General features: G+C 40.9%; 1 protein-coding gene across 6 annotated transcripts in view; it reads left to right on the top strand.

The window, feature by feature from the left end:
* The window catches only part of PAPSS2 (3'-phosphoadenosine 5'-phosphosulfate synthase 2), a 203454-nt gene that overhangs the window by 161094 nt on the left and 15617 nt on the right, over positions 1-26743 (top strand). For 4 of the 6 annotated variants that reach the window (XM_059901010.1, XM_059901011.1, XM_059901013.1 and 1 more), the window contains 7 exons: positions 7756-7873; positions 11411-11646; positions 13235-13373; positions 13925-14043; positions 14180-14293; positions 16535-16646; positions 22931-23136. In XM_059901010.1, the coding sequence (XP_059756993.1) occupies positions 7756-7873; positions 11411-11646; positions 13235-13373; positions 13925-14043; positions 14180-14293; positions 16535-16646; positions 22931-23136 (1044 nt within the window). Of the gene's footprint in view, positions 1-7755; positions 7874-11410; positions 11647-13234; positions 13374-13924; positions 14044-14179; positions 14294-14646; positions 14724-16534; positions 16647-22930; positions 23137-26743 lie in introns of those variants that run through there. The other 2 variants (XM_059901014.1, XM_059901017.1) reach the window with 2 other exon arrangements.

Raw genomic sequence — 26743 nt, 5'->3', positions numbered from 1 at the left:
AACATATTACAGAGCAACAACTATCAGTACCATAGGTGTCCACACTAAAAGTAGAAAAATTCTGTAGAAATACGTAAGAATATATAAACTATAAATACATAAGAATTATAAATATATAAGAATTCTAGAAATAGATTCAAACTACTAAAAGATTTTCAAAGTAATAGGGAAATGAATTATAACATATTTTGAGATCACTGGATAATAATGATGGAAAAGAAATAAAATTGACCCATGTAAGCACATGACACATTATTAAAATGTCAGATGTATCCAAATAGAATAGTTTAATCATAGTTTAATCATATCAAAATAGATGTCTAAAGAACATATTTGGCTCAGCTATGATGAATGATCAAATGGAAGACATCAAAGACAACAGGAATATTTTTATATATTCTTAAAATACCCTTTAATATGATATATTACATATAATATATGTGATATATAATAAAGTGTATATCAAAAGGAAAGTGAACAAAAAGTGTATATTATAATTAATAAAATTTTTACTATACAAAATACAGAAAAACGTACCAGTATGCTTTTGGCTGCACCGCGTAGCATGCAGGATCTTAGTCCCCCAACCAGGGATGGAACCTGTGCCCCCTGCAGTGGAAGCTCAGAGTCCAAACCACTGGACCGCCAGGGAATTCGCGCACAATACATTTTTAAAAAGTGGATGAGGTCATTGCCTAGATTGTCCTTACTTAATACCAAAAGAGACAAACACACAAATATCATAAGTAACTTACAACATGGAAAAATACATATTCTTACTAGTAACTAAATAGGTGCGAAGTAATCTAGGGGGAAAAAAACATTAAAACTGCAAACATAACAAGTTAGTTGGAATATTTAGAAACAGGTATATTGTGGTAGCCTGGTCACTTGGCTCTGTCTTTCTGGAAAATGAACTGGCAATACATAATGAGACTTACAAAATAGTTTATAACTTTTCATACTCAGTTGTTTCACTTTGGGCTATAGACCCCAAGGAAATACTCTGAAAGGAAAGAAATATAAATAGATATTTGTAATGGTAAAACATTTGAAGCTACTCAGGTTAAGTAATGAAAATGAAATGAGAATGAGCTTTTGATTGTTTACATTTTTATGTAGTATCAAAAGCCATAATATGCATGATATCATTTAGTCCTCAATGAGGAAGCCGTGACACAGAGGTCCCGCAGCTGGGACTGGAAACTAGGAGTTCTGTCTGGGCAGGAGTAAGACCTGCACTTGGAGTCAGGAAGCCTGGCGGTATGTTCTGCATCGTGCAGGTGTGGGACTTCAGCCAGTAGTTTAAGGATCTGCAAATGGGTCACAATGCACAGTCTCCTCAGCTCCCGGGCTTTGAACGGTAAGTGAGATAATGGCTGTGAGAGTGGAGCTCCTACCATGAGCCTGAGAGGGTGATTACTGAGGTTGCTGCTTTCTGCAGACAAACCTTTAAATGAATCTTCAAACTGCACACCGAGGTCAGGGAGGTTTGGGACACTTTTAATTAGCAAGACAGCAATGAAACCATAGCCCAACAGCAGTGAGGGCCAAATTCAAAGGCAACAGCAGAGTTGTCATTAGAGAAGGAAAGTGGATTTGTTTGCACTGCGGGGGAGGCAGGAGGGTGTAGAGGGAATTCAAATCCACTTACTTGTTTTTGATTGAAGACATTAGGCACACACCAAAAGCCTTTGAGCACTGAGAAACTCGTAAACTGACCTGCGCTTTCCAGCTTCCTCATTCCTCCAGCGCCCTCTCTTTCATAAGCCTACTCACTGTAGCACAGGCTCTGATTTGGCTCCAAGGGTGCCCCGCCCCGCCACGAAATCATCTGAAGTCTTTTCCCCATGTAGCATCTTTTCTTCTAGGCACGCGAAACCAAGGCCTGCCGTGACCTAGCCTATCCCACCCTGAGTTCCAGAAGCTCCTTCATACTCCCCTTTAGGCATCTCTGACGGGAGTGAGGAGTGGATCTGGCAGAGATAACTCACTGCAACCCTGGGCTGGGTGATAAAGTCCCATCTTTAATAGCTCATGAGGCTAACCTGGGGCAAAGGCCATCCTCATGCCGGTGACCAAGCATTCATGACTGAGACAGCCAGCAGGAGAGCAGTAAGTGTTGGGTGGGTAGAACAAGGAGGCTTCAAACTGGTGCACCTTGGAGAGGCATGTTACTGGCTGGGCTTTGGGTCAAAGAAAATGATAATCAGAATGGCAACAATATCCTCCTGTGCTCCTGTGCGTGCGTGCGTGTGCGTGTGTGTGTGTGATGCTTCACCCCTACAAAATTGCTTTCCTATCCATTGTCTGACTTGATCATGAGCCCCACCTCCCCAGACTTGCCTTAGAGTGGACCTAAGCCTTAGAACACTTCTAAATCTGGGTGACTTAGGCCTCAAACTACCATGATGTCTCCAGAGTAGATTAATGCCTCCTGGGCCTCATCAGCCTCAACATCTCACCTTGTCATGTATTTTCTTTGATACTTTATATAGAAAATTATTTAATCCATTCAGCAGCCCTATGAGGAAACTATTCTTAGCCCCATTTTACAGAACAGGAAATGGAGGTTTGACGATGTTTATCACTTGCCCAGGGTCACTGAGCAAGTAGGTTACGAAGAGGGTTTCAAACCCCTATTTGCTTGACACCAAAACCCATCCTCATGCGACTCCTGGGAGTTTTTCTGGGTCAGTGACCTGGAAGAAGGTAGGGATTTTTGCATTTTTTTTTCCTTAGGAACCCAGAATAGAAGTATGCCACCAACTTTGTGGTTTCTGGGCCACTTCCGGTTAAGTGTCAGTGTTAGACGAGGTGCCGTGGACGTCTGTGTGCTCCTTTTCTACTCACAGGGAGGCAAGCATTTGTTCTTTAACATGTGCTTTGCTTTCCGTAGAGAGAATCCTTTTTCTGACGGCCACTTTCTTTCCGAAGCTTAGAACACCATATGCTCTTAAGAAGGAAGCAAGGGTTTCCACAAGGAAAAGAAAAGTTTTCGGCTGCCTCACCCCTTTGCAGTTCAAATATCCTTCAAAACATCTGCTTCTATTTTATTTGTTTGCCTTTTGGAGAAAATCAAGGGTAAATGTGAGATAAATAAGAAGCAAAATATCTTCCCGAAACAAACAAAAAAACCCCAGTACCTGGCCATCTGAAAAGATTTTATTTGTTTGTTTAAAACATTGTTGGAGTGATAGAAAATCTGGACAAACACCCATGATTAAGATGCAGTTAATAAAAACCAAAAGTTCAGAGATTAACTATTACACACTGTAACAGAGTAGTTCCTTCCGGTGGACTCTGATGGTTTTGGAAAACCAAGTGCTTGTTGGGGAGGCAATTAACAAGATCATAACAAAGTTTCCACAGAAGACTAGCAAAGCCTGGAGTTTATTCTGGATCTCAGCCTCTAGGGAGAAGGAACAGCCAAAAGAGAGGAAAAAAACCCATCTCTGTGGACAAATTAAGCACTGGGGGGCATTCACGCGCACAGGTGGGCAGCAGCCCCTTAAGTCAAACGTGCTGTGATGGGATCAGAGCCCTTTTCCACAAACGCAGCTGTGCTGAACAATATCATTCCACCATCTGAATCTTTTTTCTTTTTTCTTTTTTTTGGCTGTGTTGGGTCTTCGTTGCTGCGCGTGGGCTTTCCCTAGTTGCTGTCGGAGGGCAGGGGGTGGTTTCTCACTTCAGTGGCTTCTCTTGTTGCGGAGCACAGGCTCTAGGCGCACGGGCTTCAGTAGTTGTGGCACATGAGCTCAGTAGTTGTGGCTCACAGGCTCTAGAGCGCAGGCTCAGTAGTTGTGGCTCACAGGCTTAGTTGCCCCGCGGCATGTGGGATCTTACCAGACCAGGGATCGAACCCATGTCCCCCTGCATGGCAGGCAGATTCTTAACCACTGCGCCACCAGGGAAGTCCCCCACCACCTGAATCTTATTAGGTATTTTCGTATTTGCTTAGTTTTTCTTTTTTAATGGTTCTTTTTTTGCATGTGGTAAAACTTACATGTAATGAAATACCCATCTTAAGTGTACATTCCATGAGTTCCGGCAAATGCAAACACCTGTGTACCTCAAACTCTTATCAGGACGTACAGCATCGCCATCACCCAGAGGCATCTGCTGTTCTGACTTTGCAAATTAGTTTTCCCTGATGGGGGACGTCATATAAATGGAATCACATATAGGTTTTTTGGGTAAGACTTCATGGACTCAGCAAAATGTTTCATTTATTATCATCCACGTTGCATATATCAGTAGCTCATTCCTTTTTATTGCTGATTAGTATTCCATTAGAAGAGTATTCTATAATCTGGGCGTTTTGTTTTGTTGTTGTTGTTATCTATTTTCTTATTTGATGGACACTTGGTTATTCACAGTTTTTGTCCAAAAAAGTTGCTAATCATATTCTTGTACAAGTCCTTTTGTGGGTATAATTTTTAATTTCTCTTGAGTTAATGTCTATGAATGCAATTGCTGAGTCCTTAAGGGAGGTAAATGTTCGGCTTTATAAGAAACTGCCAGGTTTTTTTCTGAGATGGTTGGACCACTTTACACCTCCACTATCAACATATGAGAGCACATGGACTTCCCTGGTGGCACAGTGGTTAAGAATCCACCTGCCAATGCAGGGGACATGGGTTCGAGCCCTGGTCCGGGAAGATCCCACATGCCGCGGAGCAACTAAGCCAGTGCACCACAACTACTGAGCCTGCGCTCTAGAGCCCATGAGCCACAACTACCGAAGCCCGCGCACCTAGAGCCTGTGCTTTGCAACAAGAGGAGCCACCGCAGTGAGAAGCCCGCGCACCACAACGAAGAGTAGGCCCGGCTCGACGCAACTAGAGAAAGCCCACGCACAGCAACAAAGACCCAGTGCAACCAAAAATAAGTAAATAAATAAAAATTAAATTAAATTAAAATTAAAAAACAAACAAAAGCATATGAGAGCCCATCCTTGCTGACTTTAGATATTATCAGTAGTGTCTCATTTTGGTTTTAATTTGCATTTCTCTCATGACTAGTGACATTGAGCCCTTCTTCATGTGCTTATGGGCCATTTGTGCATCTTCCTTTGTGAAGTGACTGTTCAAACCTTTTGCCCATTTTTATAAAGTGGGTTGTCTCTTTATTATTGAGTTGCAGGTGTTCTTTATATATCTTCATGTCAGAGGACGGAGGGAACACATAGTGCCCACTGAACTAAGAAGGCATCTTGAGACTGAAAAAAATGAGGCAGGCAGCTCCATATAATCAATGGATCAGTTCATTATGGGGTAACTTACTCACAGGATGGGATCAGGATTGTGTCGACAACGATCCAGAAGCATTCACAGCTGTACTCCGTGCCACCGAGGGGCCACTGGGACAATTTTATATTAACCTAGAGTATGGGGGTAGGTACTTGGAAACAGGACGTGCCTTTCTATGTCAAGACTTATGAACGGGTAACGAGTTTCGTGGGCATCAGGAGTACGTCAGTGAAGGTTTTCGTCATTGTTTGGGGACTAACAGGGCATAGAGGAGAGGTCACGTGGTTCTAATGATTATTAAACAATATGTATTAACTACAAAGCCCTCGATGACAGAGAAGTGATTCACTTTACATTACAGTCCCTGGCAGGGTCAGCAGAAGAACAGGAGAGACTATAACGGCCCAAGATGGCTTCAGTTATGCTAACAGCCATACGTTTCATACAGTAGAGAGATATATGTCTGAGACCCTCCCTCTCCTCTGAGGGGCCCAGGTACTTGATCTTTTTGTCTGTATTTCCCCCTAAAATGTTGCCAGGAATTCTGCTTTGTTTAGTACTATATTCCCAGTGCCTAGTATGGCCCCTGGCACTTAGTAGGAGCTCATTTACATAAACATTTACCGAAAGAATCAATGAATGAACAGATGAACTGACTTGTGGGCCTGATATCCACACACAGTGTTCTTGAATTTAATGGCAGTGATTAACAAGGAAATGGAGAGAAAGAAAATTTTAATGTTATCCTTGAGCCATAAAGTGTACTTGGCACAAAAGACTCAGGATACCTTCAGGGGATTTATTCACCCAGGGAAAATATGGCTAGAATATCTCATGGACTAGCCTCATTTGTCCCCCTTTATGAATCCTCTCGTGCAAGCCACCCCTGCTCTCTACTATGTCCCGACCCCTTCCAAGTCTTGGGTTCTGACCAGGTTTGTTTGATGGATGATCAGAGCGTCTAGCCTTGGAGAGTTTTAGGTAACTTAACCCAGCCGATCCCAGCTTTCAACACCTACCTCTTGGCTCCCGCTGACACTGATAATGCTGTTCCCTGCCAGCTGGCCCCTTTGTTGGGCTCTGTGCCTCACTAGCAGGCCCACCCCACCGGTGTGCACTGCCTTTCTGAGCCCCCAAGGGCCAGCAGGGGGCTCCTTCCTCCTTGGTCTTGAAGTGGTTTTCCTGATCCTAATCCAGATGGCTCTCCTGCTGCAGCTATACACTGAACAATCATTGTCAGCATCCGCATTTGTAGGGAACTTGGCCATTTACAGAGCATGTTCCCATCCATTATCTATATAAGCCTCCAAACAGTCCTATTTGTATTCCCCTTGATTTTTTTTTTCCCAAAGGAAAGGCATAAAGAGGTGATTTAATTTGCTCCAGAATGTAAAAGTTGCCCTCATGTGACCCAGAGTTTTCTAAGACTCTCTGGGTCTTGCTCAAAGAATATTGGAGCTTTTTTTTCTTTAGCTCTGGTGGGTATACATGTACAGTGTTTAAAAGCCTTCATAGATTTTTACAGTTCAGCAACTTGGATTACATCTGTCATTAGAAATTTAATTACCATACCAGAGACACATATGGGCAGTTCTCAACCTTTTTATTTTTATTTAACCATCATTATGGGTTCCCCTGACCCACCCCCTCCCGCCTTGGATCACATCTTCACATATTATTTTTTTAAATGTCCACCACTAACTGTATTTATTGACTCATTTTACCTTTTTTTATTCATCAGACATGTACCTTCCAGTCAGAGTTTAGGGTCAGGATCAGATAATCTGTGCCCTCACGGGGCTGATTTTATTACAGCCAAAATAAAGACATTCGAGATTTGAGTTAGCCTCCAAGACTAATAACTGGTACATTTCCATTTCTTCAGGCCTTCTTGAAAGATTAAAAAGTTCATACACTGACCCTTGGGAAAGTGGAAGCAGATTTCAGTACTTGTGAAAAAGGAGTCCTGTTTCGGGGATCAACTCTCAAGTTGCTGACGTCTGTGTCTGGGTGGGAGCAGGAGGGGTATAATGGCCTCTAACTCTTTGTTCTGTGATCGGGGCCTCTCCCAGCCCTCTAGAGAGGAGCTCAACCAGCCTCACCCTATTATTTCCTCAGTGGCTGGAGTATTTGGGCTGTTTTCAGTTCATGCCCATGGGACTTGGGAAGAACATGCATTTACAGAAACAAAGACATTCCCCTAACCATTACCTAAAGGTACACATTTTAATATGTCATGGAACAAGAACTTTTACATTGCATCAATAATTGCCTCATTCAAATTATACTTTCAAAGGGCGGTGATGAGTATGCTAAAGGCAGTGTCTGTTTCTAAATTAGTAGAGTTAATTAATGTTACTCTGTATGCCAATTATAAAAAAAGGAGTTTCTGTTAGGGAAGACTATTTATGTAATCTGTTATTTTATTATTTTATCATATGTATAAATATGAGATTTATTATTTTATTAATTGAATATTGCGCTTGCTCTTGTTTTGTAGGAGACCCAGCAGAAATCCACCAATGTTGTGTATCAGGCGCATCATGTGAGCAGGAATAAGAGAGGGCAGGTGGTTGGAACAAGGGGTGGATTCCGAGGATGTACCGTGTGGCTGACAGGTATGCTGTATTGAGATCTATATATTTTTTAATGGAAAACTGATGCTGACACACAATTTTTAGGAAGATAGTGTCACATATATATTACATGTGTATTTCAACATTAGAAGGAGGCTGAGAGCTGTAATAGAAAGCTAGGGTGTTAGTCCTAACTCTACCCATCAGTGAGAAATAGGACTTCCATCAAGTCATGGAATGTCTCTAGTTCTCTGTTTTCATCTCTTTGGCAGGAAAGGATGGGACAAGTTGATTATGACATTCCCATTCAGCTCTAAGGAATTCTGTAATTCTTAACTTCATGCCTAAACACATTTACTGGCAGTTATGAATGGGGCTCTCCTAATTTGACATCAAGCATTTGGCTGTCCATTAGAGATATTCTTTATTCTTTTCTGATGTTTTAATATTCTAGGGGGCTATTTTACTTATTTTAAAAAATTAAAATCTCTGCAAGAAGCAAAACTAATGTTTTCTGTGTAGCTGAGTATTGTCCCTTGTGTATAAAAAAAGAACTCATTCCCACCGAGGTGACCAAATGAATCTCCCTTTTCTTGTGTTTTTATAGCCCCAGACTGTCAAAGCTAAGGGTTAGTGACAGAACTGGAATTAGTCCTCGGCTGTTACCTTATACTCTTGAGTACAAGGTAGAGGAATTTGATTCCTGGGAATGCAGGTCCCACATAGGCTGGACTCAAAAGAAAAAAACAGGTTCATGTCGTAGACATAATATTTCATATGGAGATGAACTCAGATGCAAAGATATGTTTATCCAGGTTATGAATCAACTTACGTGTTACTGTTTGCTCACAAATACTAATTTATTCTAACCTGAAGATAGTTCTAAACAACACAACAAGCGAGGACCTGCCTTGCGTCTTTTCTTGCTATTCTGAGTCTTTCCTGTTCCTGTCTAAAGCAGCCTCATTCTTCTCTTTCAAGTTATTTCCTAGTGCCTGTGGCACTTGCCCTTGGTTTCCGGGTTTCATTCATCCCTGGAAGAACAACTTTCCCTGCTTCCAGGGTGAGGCTGGACAGAGGGCAAGGAGGCTGCTGTGTTCTAGAAGGCAGATTCACCTGCCGCAATTCCTGATATGTTTCCCTCGCTTCCTCTGAGAGACGTGACGTGCGGCAGTGAATAAAACAGCGTGCTCCAGACGTTTTCCTCTTGCTATGTGTTTGCCTTCATGAGATGGTTTGCCTTCATGTGTTTGTCCAAATTTTGAATCAGGATATACCCACAGAGTCCATTTTTCTTAATGTAAAACACCCTTGAAAAGACAAAAAGAACAGGTAGAAGAGAAAAAAAAATCGCAAGGGTATACTTCCTCTGTCTTTTCTTACTCTCAGAAAGTCATCTTTTCCTAGTTTATTTTTTATTCTCATATTACAGATGTTGGATATTGACCAGGCAAATCAGGAGAAACCAAATACTTCAAATCTAGAGAGTTGGAGTTGGGTACCGGCTTCACCTACATTAGCTGTGTGATTTTGGACAAGCCAACCAACCTCTCTAAGCCTCGGTTCCCTTATTTGTAAAATGAGAATAAAGATAATACCTGCCTCATAGAGGTATAGGTAGAACAAAATGAAATAAAGCATATATGCACTTAGCACAAGTCCTGGTCCCTAGTAAAACTCTCAGTAAATGTAATTGGTGTTACGTCAATGTATTAAAATAAATGTTCCAATGATCTATTTTAATACAGCTAACTGTGTTAGAAATTTCTATTGTTTCTCTCATTTTCTGATGCAAGAGAACGTACCAGAGATTCAGGAGTCCCATTTCTCCTACCCCACAACTGGACATAACTTTTAAGAGGAATTTATCACATTAATTTCTATCCAAATGAAACTGAATTACATAAGATGTAATAGACAATGCCTTGATTTACAAAGATTGCCAACACATTCTTCACGTAGCCACTTCTTCTAATGATCCTCTGTCAAAGCCAAGGGCATGACTTTAAAACATAACTAAAAATATGGAAAATACTTGTTTACCTTTCATATATCACCTTTCTTTCCAAGTCTGTCCTGCATCCCTTCTTTACTCTTACTTTTTCTTTTTCCTCTTTCCCCCTGCTGTCTTCTCTGTATTAACAATTTCTTGACTTTCTTTTCTGCCCCCGTCCTGACTTTTCCTCTTCCGGGTGCTGTCTGACAGTGGCTTGGCATCAACTGCATTTTTCTTCAGGTTCAGAGATCTTTAGAACAGCTGAATTTTTAGAGGGCTCCTTTTCCAGGGTGGTTCAGATTTTGAGCTCTTAAGTAATTTTGGCGGGTAGCATTTCGTTCCCTTTCTCCTTACATTCTCCCTCATGTAGAAATTATAGTGTGTGTTCCCAATCACTGTGCTTTGAAGCCATGGTAAAAGGCACCTTGTAACTCCACTCTCATGTAAAGACTCCAGACACCTAAGAGTATATGGCAACTCTAACTACATCTACAGCGTAGCTCAGGGTGGTTCTCCATCTTTATGTTTTGAGAATCATTTTGGAAAATCTTGAAAACAAAAGGAGAGTATGTTGGTTCTCTTGTCAGATGGGCGCTTAGCAGCACCTACAAGGGAGGTGGGCCTCCCAGTCTCCAAGGTCTGGCTGTCCTTCCCTCCAGCTGATTGCTCTCATAAGGGGATATGAGGACACCACTGCCGGAGCCTCTGATTTTTTTTCAAGAGAAGCCATAATCTGAATTTGTATGCACAACTTTCTAATCTATCAAATACTCTGCGGGCAAAGTGTTACCAACTCAGGTCCTTGGACTCCTTAATCAATAGAAATTGATAAGAGGCCAGACAAGGAGTTCAGGCAAGGCTTTATTGAGGTCCCTGCTGCAGCATGAGGGAGCGAAAACAAGAAACAGTTGCCCTTGCTCACTCCTGAGGTGGGGCAAACCGGTTCCTTAAATGGGATGCGAGTAGGGGCAGATGGGTGGTCAGGCTGGAGGGGCGGCTTAGGCGGTCAGCTGACCCCCTTGGTGGTGGTGCCGTGTGCAGGAATCATGCACAGTACCCTGCTTTTGCTCCCTGCACCCCAGAAATGGCAGCTGGTTTCTGGCCTTTTTGCATCTTATTGTTTATAATTTGCCCCAGCTGTGGATGCGTGCAGGTATTTTTAGTCCCTTACAGTTTCTTTGTACTCTGTTGCTCCAGGAGACGTTTGTCCAGGTGCAAGCACTCTGGTAAAGGGTCCCAGGTCCCAGCCCATCTCAGAAGCAGAACACACCAAGGACCATACATAGCCTGCCAAGGTCTCCCTATTGATGAACCCCTTTTGCTTTGAAAGGCTATAATCCTAACAAGGGACAAATAGTTATTTCAAGATTTGAAAGAAATGCTAGTACTTGACTTGTAGTAAACTTTGCTTTTTCTAGACTTGAATGGTTTTGATTTGAGGTCAATCCAGTGATTGTAATGAGGGTTTAATTATGCTTGAATTAGGTAAAAATTAGGATCAGTTCACAATTAGGTTCAGAGCACAATTTATTATCTTAAACAGTCAGAGACAGTGCCTGTCCTGTCTTGCCCATTCTGAACAGGTCTCTCTGGTGCTGGAAAAACAACGATCAGTTTTGCTCTGGAGGAGAATCTCGTCTCCCACGCCATCCCTTGCTACTCCCTCGATGGGGACAACGTCCGTCATGGCCTCAACAAAAACCTTGGATTCTCTCCTTGGGACAGAGAAGAAAACATCCGCCGGATTGCTGAGGTGGCCAGGCTGTTTGCCGACGCTGGTCTGGTCTGCATTACCAGCTTCATTTCTCCTTTTGCGAAGGTAAAATGCTTTGGCAACGCACACAACTGCCACGCACAGCGCCGGTGCTCTCAAGCTGCCAGGATGAGGAGCCAGCGGAGGGGAGGACAGAGGAATGTCATACTTTCAGTCTCCCCCACTGGCTCTCCCTCCCCCACTCGCTCCCTAATTTCCTCTCTTTAATATTGGTTATATAAAGAGAGTCCCTTCATTTCCAGATGCGAGGGCACCAGGTGACATAAACCCTTCCACTTTCACAGTGGTAAGGTACACTTGGCCAGAGTTGAAAGGAAGAGAAAGTTAAACAAGAAAAATTTCCAAAGCTTGGTAATTTTATTGGGTTGGCCGAAAAGTTCCTTCGGGTTTGCCTGTCCCTCTTAACCGAAAAACCCGAACGAACTTTTTGGCCAAGCCAGTATTTCTCCAAAAAGTCAGAGAGCTTAGCTTACTAAAGAAAACAGCAGTTCCTCACCAATGCATCAGGTTATGTGTGTTCAACGTTGAAATCAACGAGGTGGAGTGTTACTCCTCTTGTTTTAAAACAGGACATTTCTGTGAATTACATATAAGACACTATGTACTTTGAACACATCCTTTGAATGAACTGCTCTAATATTGCCAGCCCTGTCTTTTGGTTGGGATTCTTTCCCATTTTTTTTTGTTTGTTTGTTCGCTTTTTTTTTCTTTTGGAAAGTACTTGGGAGAGTTGTTTACTAGAGTGAAATTTCTGGAGTTTCTCTAAAGGGCTAGTTTCCTGACACCTCTGAAGAGCTCAAACCCCAGGGTTATCTTAAGGTCATGGAAGACCAGAGCACACAGTATTTTGTGATGAAGAATTTCATTATGAAACCTCTTCTTATATTCTTTTTTTTTTTAATTTTTTTTTCTTTGCCAAGTTTTTTTTTTTTTAATTTATTTTTGGCTGCGTTGGGTCTTTGTTACTGCACGTGGGTTTTCTCTAGTTGCAGTGAGCGGGGGCTACTCTTTGTTGTGGTACGCGGGCTTCTCATTGCGGTGGCTTCTCTTGTTGGGAGCACGGGCTCTAGGCACACGGGCTTCAGTAGTTGTGGCATGTGAGCTCAGTAGTTGTGGCTCATGGACTCTAGGGCGCAGGCTCAGTAGTTGTGGTGCACGGGCTTAGTTGCTCTGCGGCATGTGGGATCTTCCCGGACTAGGGCTTGAACCTGTGTCCCCTGCATTGGCAGGCGGATTCTTTTTTTTTTTTTAATTAATTAATTAATTAATTTACTTATGGCTGTGTTGGGTCTTTGTTGCTGCGCGTGGGCTTTCTCTAGTTGTGGCGATTGGGGGCTACTCTTTGTTGTGGTGCACAGGCTTCTCATTGTGGTGGCTTCTCTTGTTGCGGAGCACGGGCTCTAGGCGTGTGGGCTTCAGTAGTTGTGGCATGCAGGCTCAGTAGTTGTGACTCGTGAGCTCTAAAGCGCAGGCTCAGTAGTTGTGGCACACAGGCTTAGTTGCTCTGTGGCATGTGGGATCATCCTGGACCAGGTCTCGAACCCGTGTCTCCTGCATTGGCAGGCGGATTCTTAACCACTGCGCCACCAGGGAAGTCCCTCTTCTTACATTCTTAAAGGTAATTTTTTTCCAGGATCGTGAGAATGCCCGCAAAATCCATGAATCTGCAGGACTGCCATTCTTTGAGATATTTGTAGATGCGCCTCTAAACATTTGTGAAAGCAGAGATGTAAAAGGTCTCTACAAACGGGCCCGAGCTGGGGAGATCAAAGGTAGGAGAGCCAGTTCAGCGGTATCTTTGCCACTTACTTATGCCACCAATTCTTATTAGTCTGTGCCCAGAAATCTGTCTGAAGTTTCAAAAACTGTTTTCCAAAATTGCATATAGTGCACACAACTTTTTATCAAACCGTAATATCTTCAATATGTCCGTGGGCTAGTTAAAATGCGGGCTTGTATTTTTCAAGAACTATCACCCCAGCCACAAGCAATCAAGTTTAGAGAACTAAAATGGATATGTGTATGTGCCTGTGTGGAGGAGGAATCTTTCAGTTTTCCTCCAACTTGTTTTCCTTTTCCATACTAATCAGCTGCAGAGGGCTTGGACTCAGACAGATTTTGTTGATAATCGGGGCTTTCTGTATTGAAAACACAGCTGTATATGTTCTTATCTATGGCTAGAGGGCAAGGAGAGCTGTTTGACCTTTTCTGTTTTAATCTGAATACAGCGGTTGAAAACATTATTGCAACATGTGTCATGTCTTATTGAGTAAAAAGATTGTTCTGTTGGTGCAGATGTGATTTTCAGCCTTCTGCCTTGCAGGGTTTACGGGTATTGATTCCGATTATGAGAAACCTGAAACTCCTGAGCTTGTGCTTAAAACCAATTTGTCCTCGGTGAGCGACTGTGTGCAGCAGGTGGTGGAACTTCTACAGGAGCAGGTGGGTGGACTGAACGTCTTTTTTTTTTTTTTTTTTTTTTTAATAGTTTTATACAGTCATGAAAGATCATCTGTTTACTGAAGTGTTCTTTTTATAGTTTTCATTCCAAACTGTTACCAAGTCTGCTTCATTTCAGAACATTGTACCCCACACTATAATCAAAGGCATCCATGAACTCTTTGTGCCAGAAAACAAACTTGACCAAGTCCGAGCTGAGGCCGAAGTGCTCCCTTCGCTATCAATTACCAAGGTAAGAGGGTGCACACTGGCTAATGGAGACTAAGGCTTAATGTCAGTCATTATAATCCATTTACAATTACTCTTAATGAATAAGGAAGGTAGGCATAAGGAAAATGCAATGCCTATAAAGAAAAACACTTCATTTTGCCAATTTTTTTTTACCTCTTCTTCAAGAAAATCTCTCATCAAGTGTTGCCACAAGGCAGCTGATCAATGCCATGTACAGAGGCAGACTGGGAACGTAACTTATATATTTGCAGAGGACAGTTTTATATGGTTGTCATTATACCTTCAGTTATGCCAGCGTGCAAGCATTAGGCAGTAATTATTTGTTGGCAGTTGCTGAGAAAATAGTTTGTCCAGAATACAGGTGTTTCTTGGACCATTGAGAAGGAATTTGAAGAAACCAAGAAGCAACCCTGATCTAAAGTGACATGAATGCCTTGATCTTTTTCCTGCTCTGCACATCCCACTCTTCCCTCATCAGGGACAGTCCAGTCTGAGGAGAGGGAGCTTTGGTTGCATTGATTTTGCTACCTAGAAGATGTTACGATGCAATCCCAGCAAACAGCCCTGCAGATGCCTTTGCCTGTTTACTGGTTAGTGTTAGTTGGTTCATATAAGGTGATCAGGTCTTCACTGGTAACCTTTTGGTATCCATTAAAACCTTGGACATTTTTTTTTTAAATTTTTGGCTGCGTTGGGTCTTCGTTTCTGTGTGAGGGCTTTCTCTAGTTGCGGCAAGCGGGGGCCACTCTTCATTGCGTTGCGCAGGCCTCTCACTATCGCGGCCTCTCTTGTTGCGGAGCACAGGCTCCAGACACGCAGGCTCAGTAGTTGTGGCTCACGGGCCTAGTTGCTCCGCAGCATGCGGGATCTTCCCAGACCAGGGCTTGAACCCGTGTCCCCTGCATTGGCAGGCAGATTCTCAACCACTGCGTCACCAGGGAAGCCCCTGGACATTTTTTTAAGAGGCAGAGTACATTGGGAATGTGCTTCAGCTCATGAAGACCCAGGCTTTAGTAAGTCATGGTGAACTTATAAACACAATAAATTCTGAGTTTTCCAATGCTCCAGGCAGATGAGAAACACATAATTATAATTACAGTGTGGAATAATAGTTCCAATAACAAAATGGTCTGCAAGGTACAGAAGAACTTCAAAGAATCTAACGATTAATTCTTTTGATCCTAGGGGTGACAGGAAAGATTTCAGAGCAGTGACCCATGAGCTGGGTTTTATTTTTATTTATATCTATTTATTTATTTATTTTGGGGGGGGTTATTTTTTTATTTTTATTTTTTGAGCTGGGTTTTAAATGACGAACAGGGTTTTCAGGTAGAGGGGAGGATGGGCTTGAAACCACGTGTGTGTTCAGACTGCACACTGTCTGGCACTGTGGGTGACTAGGCCCCCAGGTGGGGAGTGGGGGCAGGTGGACATCCCTACATGAGCCCCTGGGGCCAGAGCTTGAAGGCCTGTCAGTATCACGCTAAGAATTTTAGACGTTTGTCTTTTTTTAAAAAAATTTATTTATTTATTGTTTATTTTTGGCTGCGTTGGGTCTTTGTTGCTGCGCGTGGGCTTTCTCTAGTTGCGGCGAGCAGGGGCTACTCTTCGTTGTGGTGCGGTGGCTTCTCTTGTTGTGGAGCACGGGCTCTAGGCGCACGGGCTTCAGTAGTTGTGGCACGCGGGCTCAGTAGCTGTGGCTCATGGGCTCTAGAGCGCAGGCTCAGTAGTTGTGGCACATGGGCTTAGTTGCCCCACAGCATGTGGGATCTTCCTGGACCAGGGCTCGAACCTGTGTCCCCTGCATTCGCAGGCGGATTCTTAACCTCTGTGACACCAGGGAAGTCCCTGGACATTTATCTTAGTGTCAATGGTTTGCTCAGTTCAGTCAAATAACTAACACATTTGGTGAAAAAAATGTAGCCAAACCAGAGTTTTTGTGGAAAAAAGAATGAACAGTGAATCTTCAACACAATTGCACATTGTAAGGATAGATACAGCCTAAAGTGTTCAAAGAAATCATCCCAATTTGAAATCTTTTCACCACTCTCCCACAGAAAGTTCTAGACTCAAACTTCTCCAGCCCCTAGATCATGGGTCAGCATTACATATGGAAACGCTTAAATCATAAAAGGTTCTGCCTTCATTCTCCTGTCAACTGAATAAGAATGGACTGCCCTGGGGCCAGATGGCTGGAAAACGGAGCTTATGGAAATTTCACCTGCTTTTTTGTGTTTTGCAGCTGGATCTTCAGTGGGTCCAAGTTTTGAGTGAAGGCTGGGCCACTCCCCTCAAAGGTTTTATGCGGGAAAAGGAGTACTTGCAGGTTATACACTTTGGCACCCTGCTAGACGGTATGGGTTTTTGTTTTTTCGTTTTGTTTGTTACTCTTTATTATTAAAGAAAAAAATATTTCTCAGAAGTTTTCACAGGAACAAGAAATGCTAATCCTTGGTTTGTAAATCCTATTGTGAAAATATTTAGATTATTTATGGTGTGTCCAATTATGTATAAGCTTCCATTTTTAGGATTTTTTTTGGTTATCCTCTAAGGATTATTGATTACTTAAAGCTAAGGCACCATAAAATAAAGGTTTGACTTGCACACAAAGCCAAGAGAAGGTTAAGTCTTTTTCACCTCCACCTGCCCTTTGCTGGCCTTGATATTCAGAAGGCAGTGGACAGTCAGAAGTACCATTGGCAGCTGCTTGGACCATCCTGGGGAAGCCAGGATGAACTCAGCACTCATTGCTGACTTACAGGATGCCTCCCATCCTCCAGCAAACATTATTGCAGCAGCCGCTTTCCTTGGTGGATAATAAGGTGTCGATATTCATGCCCATATGTGAAATATATTAGGATGGCTTCATCCACTAAACTCTAATAGGGGGTGTTAAGGAAGCTTTCTGGGCAGAAGCTGAATGGTTTTTAGAGAACTGCTCCTGTCAAGGTTAGAAGGATGTCTCATTCAGAAAACTTCCAGATCCTTCTCTGATCATTTCCTTCCTAGAACTGTCTTGACCTTATCAAATAGAACTTATTTATTTCAAGATCTTGGGGAATAACTGATAAGTGGGGGAGGGATAGGATAGAGGCATACTGAATTTGTAATACTGAGCAGGGCTGCAAACCTTCTAGGAAGAAAAATCAAATCAGATGTTCTTTCCTGAGAAAGATGTTCGTGTTCTAGGTTTGTGCCTCTGTCTGGGGAATGGGGCGTAAAGCAACCCCAGTTGTAGTTAGGTTTCAAAACTCCCCATACCCTCCAGAAGCCTCCTTAATTCCTACGTAAGTCAATTAATAAAAATACATACCAGGGATGTAACATGCTGCCCACCTCTACCTAAGTAGAGGCAGAATATCATAGTGGATAAGAGTGAGCTGTGGAGCCAAACTGTCTGGGTTCAGGGCAAATTGCTTAAACTCTCTGGGCCTCAGTTTCCTCATCTGTAAAATAGGGATGTTAATAATAGTACCTACCTCAATGGGATGTTGAATGTTTAAAAGAATACAGTACCTGGTCCAATAGTAAATGTTCCATATATTAACAACCCCCTCACTGCATAAAATTAAAAGGACTTCAAAGTCTTGAACAGACCAAGTAGCTTATCTCTAGTCACATCCGTTTGGAAGTAGCACAGATAAGATGTTCATCAGCTAGCCAATAAATATTTATTGAGTGTCCTCGGATGTCAGGGTTTGTTCTAGCTGCTGGAGATAGATAATGAAGACAAATATGAGCTTGCTGGGACAGGCAGTGCAGTTCATCTTCTGAACGCTAGTCCGGAGGGTTTTTCCCGCCACATCAGTGGTTGTCAAACTTTTTTTTTTTTCGAGTCATAACTATTTCAGTGAAATCTGAGGCAATATATACAACAGATGAAAATGGAACTGCTCCTTTGGAAGAAGTGGGCTGTCTTTCTCCCACCTGGACAGCAGCCCTGAGGGTGTCTAGGGAAAACTGGTTGAAACACTGCCCTCTACCACACCATGACAGTCTCATGACAGAGCTTGACTCGATGGCTTTTGGACTGAGTAGACACGGTTAAATTCCAAAAATGATGTCTCTCTGTATCAGAAGGTTGGGCAAGGTATCATTTGTATGGATATCATTTAATTTTAACCAATTTATGAAGTTTGAGTCACCACCATTGAAAATTTGAAATAATTTTTGTAGCCATAGACATGTGGCCATTTTCATCTACCATTAAACAATTGCACATTTCTTGATCACCTACAATCTGCAGGTAAAATTGTTTCTATTCTGACCCTGTCTTCCGAAAGTATTTTGTTGGTTTTAATTTTCTCAAAGGTTCACAATTTCCCCCTACAGTAAAAAAATAAAATAAAATTAGCTTAGTCTACTCAGTCCAAAAGCAAAGTCAAAAATTTTTTAGTGATTTTGATGATTATATAGTGTGAGTTACTCCCTATATTACTCAAGGATCTATTTTCATGTCAGTGTATTATTATTATTTTATTTCTCACTGGATATATAGTTTGGGGGGGCTGTCATAGATCCTCCAATGATAAATGTCACATCTAAATTTACAAATGGAACCTCAAGCTTATGTTCTTGACTGGTGGCATCCAAGTAGGGTTAAGACATAGCAGCCTTGTGAGACCTGATCATTTAATGGCAAGTCTTCTGCGGCTCTGACTTTCCAAGGCAGGGCTTGAGAGCTTTTCTATATACTGCCAGCATTTATTCAGCACATAATGTGTTCTGACCCTGGTGCTTGACACAGGACATCACATTTAATCCAGATAATACCACTGTGAAGGTATTTTGTCCATATGAGGAAATAAGTATTGGGAAGGTTAAATAACTCACTCGAAGCCTGGATTCAAATCCAGGTTTTCCTGGGATGGGCATACTTTCATGTCCTGTAAACATCTGGAATTCTAGGACGTTCTAAAGCAGTTTGCCTGTATACCTCCCAAAGCCTGGTTTGGAATCATCTGACAGTAGTTATAACATCACATATTTGTAAGAGACAACTTCTTGCTTAAGTTGGAGGGGCTATTGACATATGTTATAATTATTTAAAAACATAATTATTTAAAAATGCTTTTGGATTGTATTGGACAGTATTCAATACAAATTCTGGTTTCACCAGCTTTTTGCTGTCACATATGCTCTATTTTTAGAAATAGCAGTAACAAAAAGCTCCGTATCTTTGTATGTTGTATGTATGAAACTTCATAGTAGGAGTTTGTTCCTTGTCATTGTTGCTTTACTATTATTTTGGTGGAAAGTTGAAAACAATATGTTTCTTAATTGTGTTTGTATTTCTCTAGGCATGTTCCCTCCTGGTATGTACTTTAACTTTATAAGTAGTTAAATTATTATAATTAGATATGTTATATTAACTAGAAATGGTAAGGACATAACTAAAAAAAAAATCTAAATGAACCAGTTGGAATTGCTAACAGTTCATGATCCAACCAGTTAGAATAGAATAATGCTGCATTCCTCTGTTGATAGGAGTCCAAGTAACAGGAAATTTCTGGATCAGATGCAGCTGTTGTTTATAATGTTTTATCTGGCTAACAAATTAAACTTGTTTCTAAATTTCTGTTGCACATTTTGTTCCTGAGATTTTAAAAATTTATGATCCTCTCTGTTAATTACTTCTACTGAGTGTTGGTCCCCATTTTGTTTCACAAATCTGGAAATTTTTTTCTATTGCATTTATAAAACATTTTTAATTGATGAAGGATAAATCAATTTTAGATACAATTTAAAGTGGATGCACCTGGTTGGATTGTGGATAATTGTACTTCATTTGTGATGAGTAATTATGCATGAATTTAATTTCAAGCTATGACGATTGATAGTTATAAAACTGGGAATAAACACGTACTCGCTGCAATTCTAAACTTCTGCACTGTACCAGAAGAAAAAGGTAAAATTCTGAAGATATCATTTATCTTGAGTATTGTTTTCATCATTGTTGTTTTTCCTTGAAAAAGGCTAATTAAGCAATATAAAGTATTTTAGTTTTTGCCCAGAAATAGTCCCAAACAAATGATAAGCATAGCTACAAGGTTAAAACAACAGGCTTGAAAATTATTTAAAGCAAAATCAAGATTATTCAATTAAACATGAAGTTAAGTGTTGGACTAACTGTGGCTAAAACACTACGATACTCTCTTCCAAAATGAGTTATACTGCAGTAAAATAATCAGGGTGGTTCCCACCAGAGCCGAAGCACATGATGGAAAAAGGCCGAAAGCCCGAGTCAATGTTTAAAGCTATGGAGGCTATTTCAGCACAGAGTTAAATTGTAGGATAATTTTATGTATTAGAAAAGTTGATTAAGATGATAGGGAAACCCCAGTAAATCTGCTTTTACCTGTGTGGAGTTGTAGCTACAGGTGTATGAGATCAGTTGGCACTGTTACTTGGTAGAACTCCCACAACATCCCACAGATTAGTCTCTTGACAACCTGTCAGGTAGTGCTGTTTCCTTAGTTGGGATTTTCACTCAAGGCCAAGATGAAGGTGGATCAGAGGCTACGTTGTGCTGGAACCTAGTGGACCAAAGGAGGCGATGGCAACAAGCAAGTGGAGTATTCTTTGGATTTCAGCCCAGAGTAATTGATGGAAGGCAGCACCGCAAGCACGTTGCAGGCAGAGCTGGGTTTCCGCCAGCATCCAACCCGCCTTTTGCTTTGCATCTTGTTTTACTTTATTTTGGTCAAGGCACTCTTTGTAAGCAGTGTGGTCATGCTATCCACAGAAAGCCTCTTCCCAGCAACGCAGGGATATACATATTATTTATGATCCCATTTTCCAAGTGGAGAAACTGAGGACAGAGAAGGTGAGTGACACAGGTAGTAAATAGGAGATTGCTTGGCTTTGAGTTCAGAGCTCTCTGCACAGGGCTTGCTTGGACTACTCTTATTGTCTGTGAACTTTGAAACAAAGGAGTTACTTGAGTGAGGAAACTCATACTTTCTGTGTACAGTATCTTCCTTGTTGTTTATGAGGCTCCCAGAGCAGGTTGTGGGATTTTATGATGGATGGGATTTCTTTATTGCTGGAAGTTGCTGTATATATCCTGTGACATTCTTTATGTCCTAGTAACTTTTGGACAGTATTTTAAATGTGCAAAGTGATATGCCTGTAGACTTTTGTTTCATAGCTAATGGGGGAGTATTATGCCCCAAAGGAACAGAACTCAGATCTCAGATCTTTAACTCTGTCAGAAGTGGTCTAAATGTTGGATTTTGAAAGTTAGATTTAAAAGACTTCATTAATCTATGGTACATTTCCTCCAATCCATAAATAACAGCATTTGCTTCCTCTTTTGGAAATCCTGAGTTTGTAATAAGGAAGAACAAATTTTACTCCACGTTGGATCTGTTTCTTTTACTTTAACCTTTTTATTCTATTGCTTTTACAAGTTAATCCCTAAAGGGATGTTGCCTATAAACTTAAATTATACATAATGGCCCATCTCTGGGAACCCTGCCTCTCATGTGATGAAGTTTAAGCTAAAAGACCTTTGTTTAGCTCACAGAAAACATCCTGACTAAGCCCACCTGTGAATGACCTCAGGGAGGAAGAAATTAACATCCCCTCAGAGTCTGACCAGAACCAGAAAATGTTTGACTTTATCCCCTCCCCTTTTAGTATAAAAGAAGCCTGAATTCAGGGAAAGTGGTTCTTGGGGACCCTAATCTACCATCTTCCCAGTCTGCTGGCTTTCCAAATAAAGTTGCTATTCCTTCTCCCAACAACTCATTTCTCCATTTATTGGCCGGTGGAGCAGCAAGCAGTACGAGCTTAAATTGGGTAACGAGCTGAATGTTTTTTTTACTCACTTTCCTTTCATTCCCTTCTGAGTCTTGAACTTGGGAACTCCCCCCAAACCTCCCTGATATTCTTTAATGTTATACACTTAATTCTGTGCCCCCGTTTTCTCACTGTAAGTACAACTGAAAGCCTGACATATTTGCTAGAATGTTAGGGCACCATTACAAAAGGGGAGAAACAGCTGTGTGATTTCTTTTACATTATCTGGCTTCACTAAGAAATCATAGTCATCCCTCCCAATCTGAAGGGGGTTGGTTCCAGGACCCAATGCAGATACCGAAATCTGTGGATGCTCCAGCTCCACAGTCCAACCTCTGTATCTGCGGGTTCCTCATCCACGATTCAACCAAAGGTGGATCCTGGATAAGGTTCGCTATCCACGAGGTGGTTGAATCTGCCGGTGTGGAATTCGCAGATATGCAGGGCATTGCCCACCTTTATTTTATCTAGTTGGATTTTTAAAGACTTTAAGCTTCCTAGTGTGTTGAGGTCAGGACCAAATTTTAAAAAGGGAACTCAGAAGGGAGCCACCCCCTCGGGCATAGTCCTCCAAATCACTTACTGAAGCCACTCCTACAATTTGAAACAGCCCACTTTTCACAAACGCTGCATCTTTTGCTTTGAGAAGCCTCTTCTCAAAGGATTTATCACAGACGCTAGAGAAACTAGTACAGCCAACATAACCTTGTTAGAGTTAGGTCTTAATGCCTTTTGCAGGAAATGTCTGGAAGAGACATTGTGCGCGTCTGAGGCCTCTTTAAAGGAGCCCACACCTCGTATCCCACATTCACGCATCGAATGGCTCTGTCCACAGACGGAGTGATCAACATGAGCATCCCCGTCGTGCTGCCCGTCTCTGCGGACGATAAGACGCGGCTGGAAGGGTGCAGCGAGTTTGTCCTGACACACGGAGGACGGAAGGTGGCTATCTTACGAGACCCTGAATTCTACGAACACAGAAAAGAGGAGCGTTGTTCGCATGTGTGGGGCACAACCTGTGCAAAACACCCCTACATCAAAGTAAGTGGCATAATCTTTGGAAGGTCTTTCTTTTTTTTTTTTTCTTCACACACACACACACTGTATTTTATTTTTACAAGAGATAAATCGACTGACACCAAGCATTGTACATGGATGACCACAACAAAAGCAACAATGATTGCAATTACCAAACATGAAACACACTCATACTATGTCATAGTATTGACATTCAGTCCAGTAATCCTCCACTGTAACAGCTCCTTTACTTTGCAGTGAAAATTGATTTGTATATTCTTTGCCTCTGAGTCCTTGTGGAATTTTTTTTTTTTTTTTAAATTCAGACAGAAAGTCACAAAAATTATACTCATCCTCATCAGTTCACTCAGTCCCATGTAATTAATTTTTTTTTTCATCTTGATCTTTTGTTAGCACTTTTATGAGTTCATCAGTTTTTCATTAGAGTTCTGAAAATGCTTATTCATTCAGTTCAGCAGTACAGTCCGTTACCAGAAACCTGTACTTGTCAGTCTTTTCCATGTATTTCTTGAAGATGAAACCCTTTTATAGGAACATATTTGCAAAATCATCAGAGTACACCCAGAACTGTCTGTAAATGACAAAAGACTTAAAAATGACCACGGTTAAAGATTTGATGACAGTTCATAATAATGCAGTTGACAAGAAAATTAGTTATTTCTGAGATATACATTTTAAAGTAATAAATAGGATTATTACTTATAACATTATACCAGAACATATAAGATTTTTAGAAATTTCATGTAATGTCTGAAACATTTATATTAACATATTTCCATACATATTTCCATACAAGTACAAATATAAGATTTTTAGAAATTTCATGTAATGTCTGAAACATTTATATTAACATATTTCCATACATATTTCCATACAAATACAAATATGATTTTTAGAAATTTCATGTAATGTCTGAAACATTTATATTAACATATTTCCATACATATTTCCATACAAATACAAATATAAGATTTTTAGAAATTTCATGTAATGTCTGAAACATTTATATTAACATGTTTCCATACAAATAGCCCAATGAAAGTTTAGTATTAGTTGTTTTGTTTGTTTTTTTATACTGCAGGTTCTTATTAGGCATCAGTTTTATACACATCAGTGTATACATGTCAATCCCAATCGCCCAATTCAGCACACCACCATCCCCACCCCACCGCAGTTTTCCCCCCTTGGTGTCCATATGTCCATTCTCTACATCTGTGTCTCAACTTCTGCCCTGCAAACTGGCTCATCTGTACCATTTTTCTAGGTTCCGCATACATGCATTAATATACGATATTTGTTTTTCTCTTTCTGACTTACTTCACTCTGTATGACAGTCTCTAGATCCAGCCACGTCTCAACAAATGACTCAATTTCGTTCCTTTTTATGGCTGAGTAATATTCCATTGTATATATGTACCACATCTTCTTTATCCATTCGTCTGTTGATGGGCATTTAGGTTGCTTCCATGACCTGGCTATTGTAAATAGTGCTGCAATGAACATTCGGGTGCATGTGTCTTTTTGAATTACGGTTTTCTCTGGGTATATGCCCAGTAGTGGGATTGCTGGGTCATATGGTAATTCTATTTTTAGTTTTTTAAGGAACCTCCATATTGTTCTCCATAGTGGCTGTATCAATTTACATTCCCACCAACAGTGCAAGAGGGTTCCCTTTTCACCACACCCTCTCCAGCATTTGTTGTTTGTAGATTTTCTGATGATGCCCATTCTAACAGGAGTGAGGTGATACCTCATTGTAGTTTTGATTTGCATTTCTCTAATAATTAGTGATGTTGAGCATCTTCTCATGTGCTTCGTGGCCATCTGTATGTCTTCTTTGGAGAAATGTCTATTTAGGTCTTCTGCCCATTTTTGGATTGGGGTGTTTGTTTCTTTGATATTGAGCTGAATGAGCTGTTTATATATTTTGGAGATTAATCCTTTGTCCGTTGATTCATTTGCAAATATTTTCTCCCATTCTGAGGGTTGTCTTTTCGTCTTGTTTATGGTTTCCTTTGCTGTGCAAAAGCTTTGAAGTTTCATTAGGTCCCATTTGTTTATTTTTGTTTTTATTTCCATTACTCTAGGAGGTGGATCAAAAAAGATCTTGCTGTGATTTATGTCAAAGAGTGTTCTTCCTATGTTTTCCTCTAAGAGTTTTATAGTGTCCAGTCTTATATTTAGGTCTCTAATCCATTTTGAGTTTATTTTTGTGTATGGTGTTAGGGAGTATTCTAATTTCATTCTTTTACATGTAGCTGTCCAGTTTTCCCAGCACCACTTATTGAAGAGACTGTCTTTTCTCCATTGTATATCTTTGCCTCCTTTGTCATAGATTAGTTGACCATAGGTGCGTGGGTTAATCTCTGGGCTTTCTATCTTGTTCCACTGATCTATGTTTCTGTTTTTGTGCCAGTACCATATTGTCTTGATTACTGTAGCTTTGTAGTATAGTCTGAAGTCAGGGAGTCTGATTCCTCCAGCTCCATTTTTTTGCCTCAAGACTGCTTTGCCTATTCGGGGTCTTTTGTGTCTCCATACAAATTTTAAGATGATTTGTTCTAGCTCCGTAAAAAATGCCATTGGTAATTTGATAGGGATTGCATTGAATCTGTAGATTGCTTTGGGTAGTATACTCATTTTCACAATGTTGATTCTTCCAATCCAAGAACATGGTATATCTCTCCATCTGTTGGTATCATCTTTAATTTCTTTCATCAGTGTCTTATAGTTTTCTGCATACAGGTCTTTTGTCTCCCTAGGTAGGTTTATTCCTAGGTATTTTATTCTTTTTGTTGCAATGGTAAATGGGAGTGTTTCCATAATTTCTCTTTCAGATTTTTCATCATTAGTGTATAGGAATGCAAGAGATTTCTGTGCATTAATTTTGTATCCTGCAACTTTACCATATTCATTAATTAGCTCTAGCAGTTTTCTGGTGGCAGTTTTAGGATTCTCTATGTATAGTATCATGTCATCCGCAAACAGTGACAGTTTTACTTCTTCTTTTCCAATTTGTATTCCTTTTATTTCTTTTTCTTCTCTGATTGCCGTGGCTAGGACTTCCAAAACTATGTTGAATAATAGTGGTGAGAGTGGACATCCTTGTCTCGTTCCTGATCTTAGAGGAAATGCTTTCAGTTTTTCACCATTGAGAATGATGTTTGCTGTGGGTTTGTCATATATGGCCTTTATTATGTTGAGGTAGGTTCCCTCTATGCCCACTTTCTGGAGAGTTTTTATCAGAAATGGGTGTTGAATTTTGTCAAAAGCTTTTTCTGCATCTATTGAGATGATCATATGGTTTTTATTCTTCAATTTGTTAATATGGTGTATCACATTGATTGATTTGCGTATATTGAAGAATCCTTGCATCCCTGGGATAAATCCCACTTGATCGTGGTGTATGATCCTTTTAATGTGTTGTTGGATTCTGTTTGCTAGTATTTTGTTGAGGATTTTTGCATCTATATTCATCAGTGATATTGGTCTGTAATTTTCTTTTTTTGTAGTGTCTTTGTCTGGTTTTGGTATCAGGGTGATGGTGGCCTCATAGAATGAGTTTGGGAGTGTTCCTTCCTCTGCAATTTTTTGGAAGAGTTTGAGAAGG

Source organism: Balaenoptera ricei, chromosome 16 (assembly GCF_028023285.1).
Source record: "Balaenoptera ricei isolate mBalRic1 chromosome 16, mBalRic1.hap2, whole genome shotgun sequence".
Classification (NCBI taxonomy): Eukaryota; Metazoa; Chordata; class Mammalia; order Artiodactyla; family Balaenopteridae; genus Balaenoptera; species Balaenoptera ricei.
This window is presented reverse-complemented; position numbering and strand designations above follow the sequence as displayed.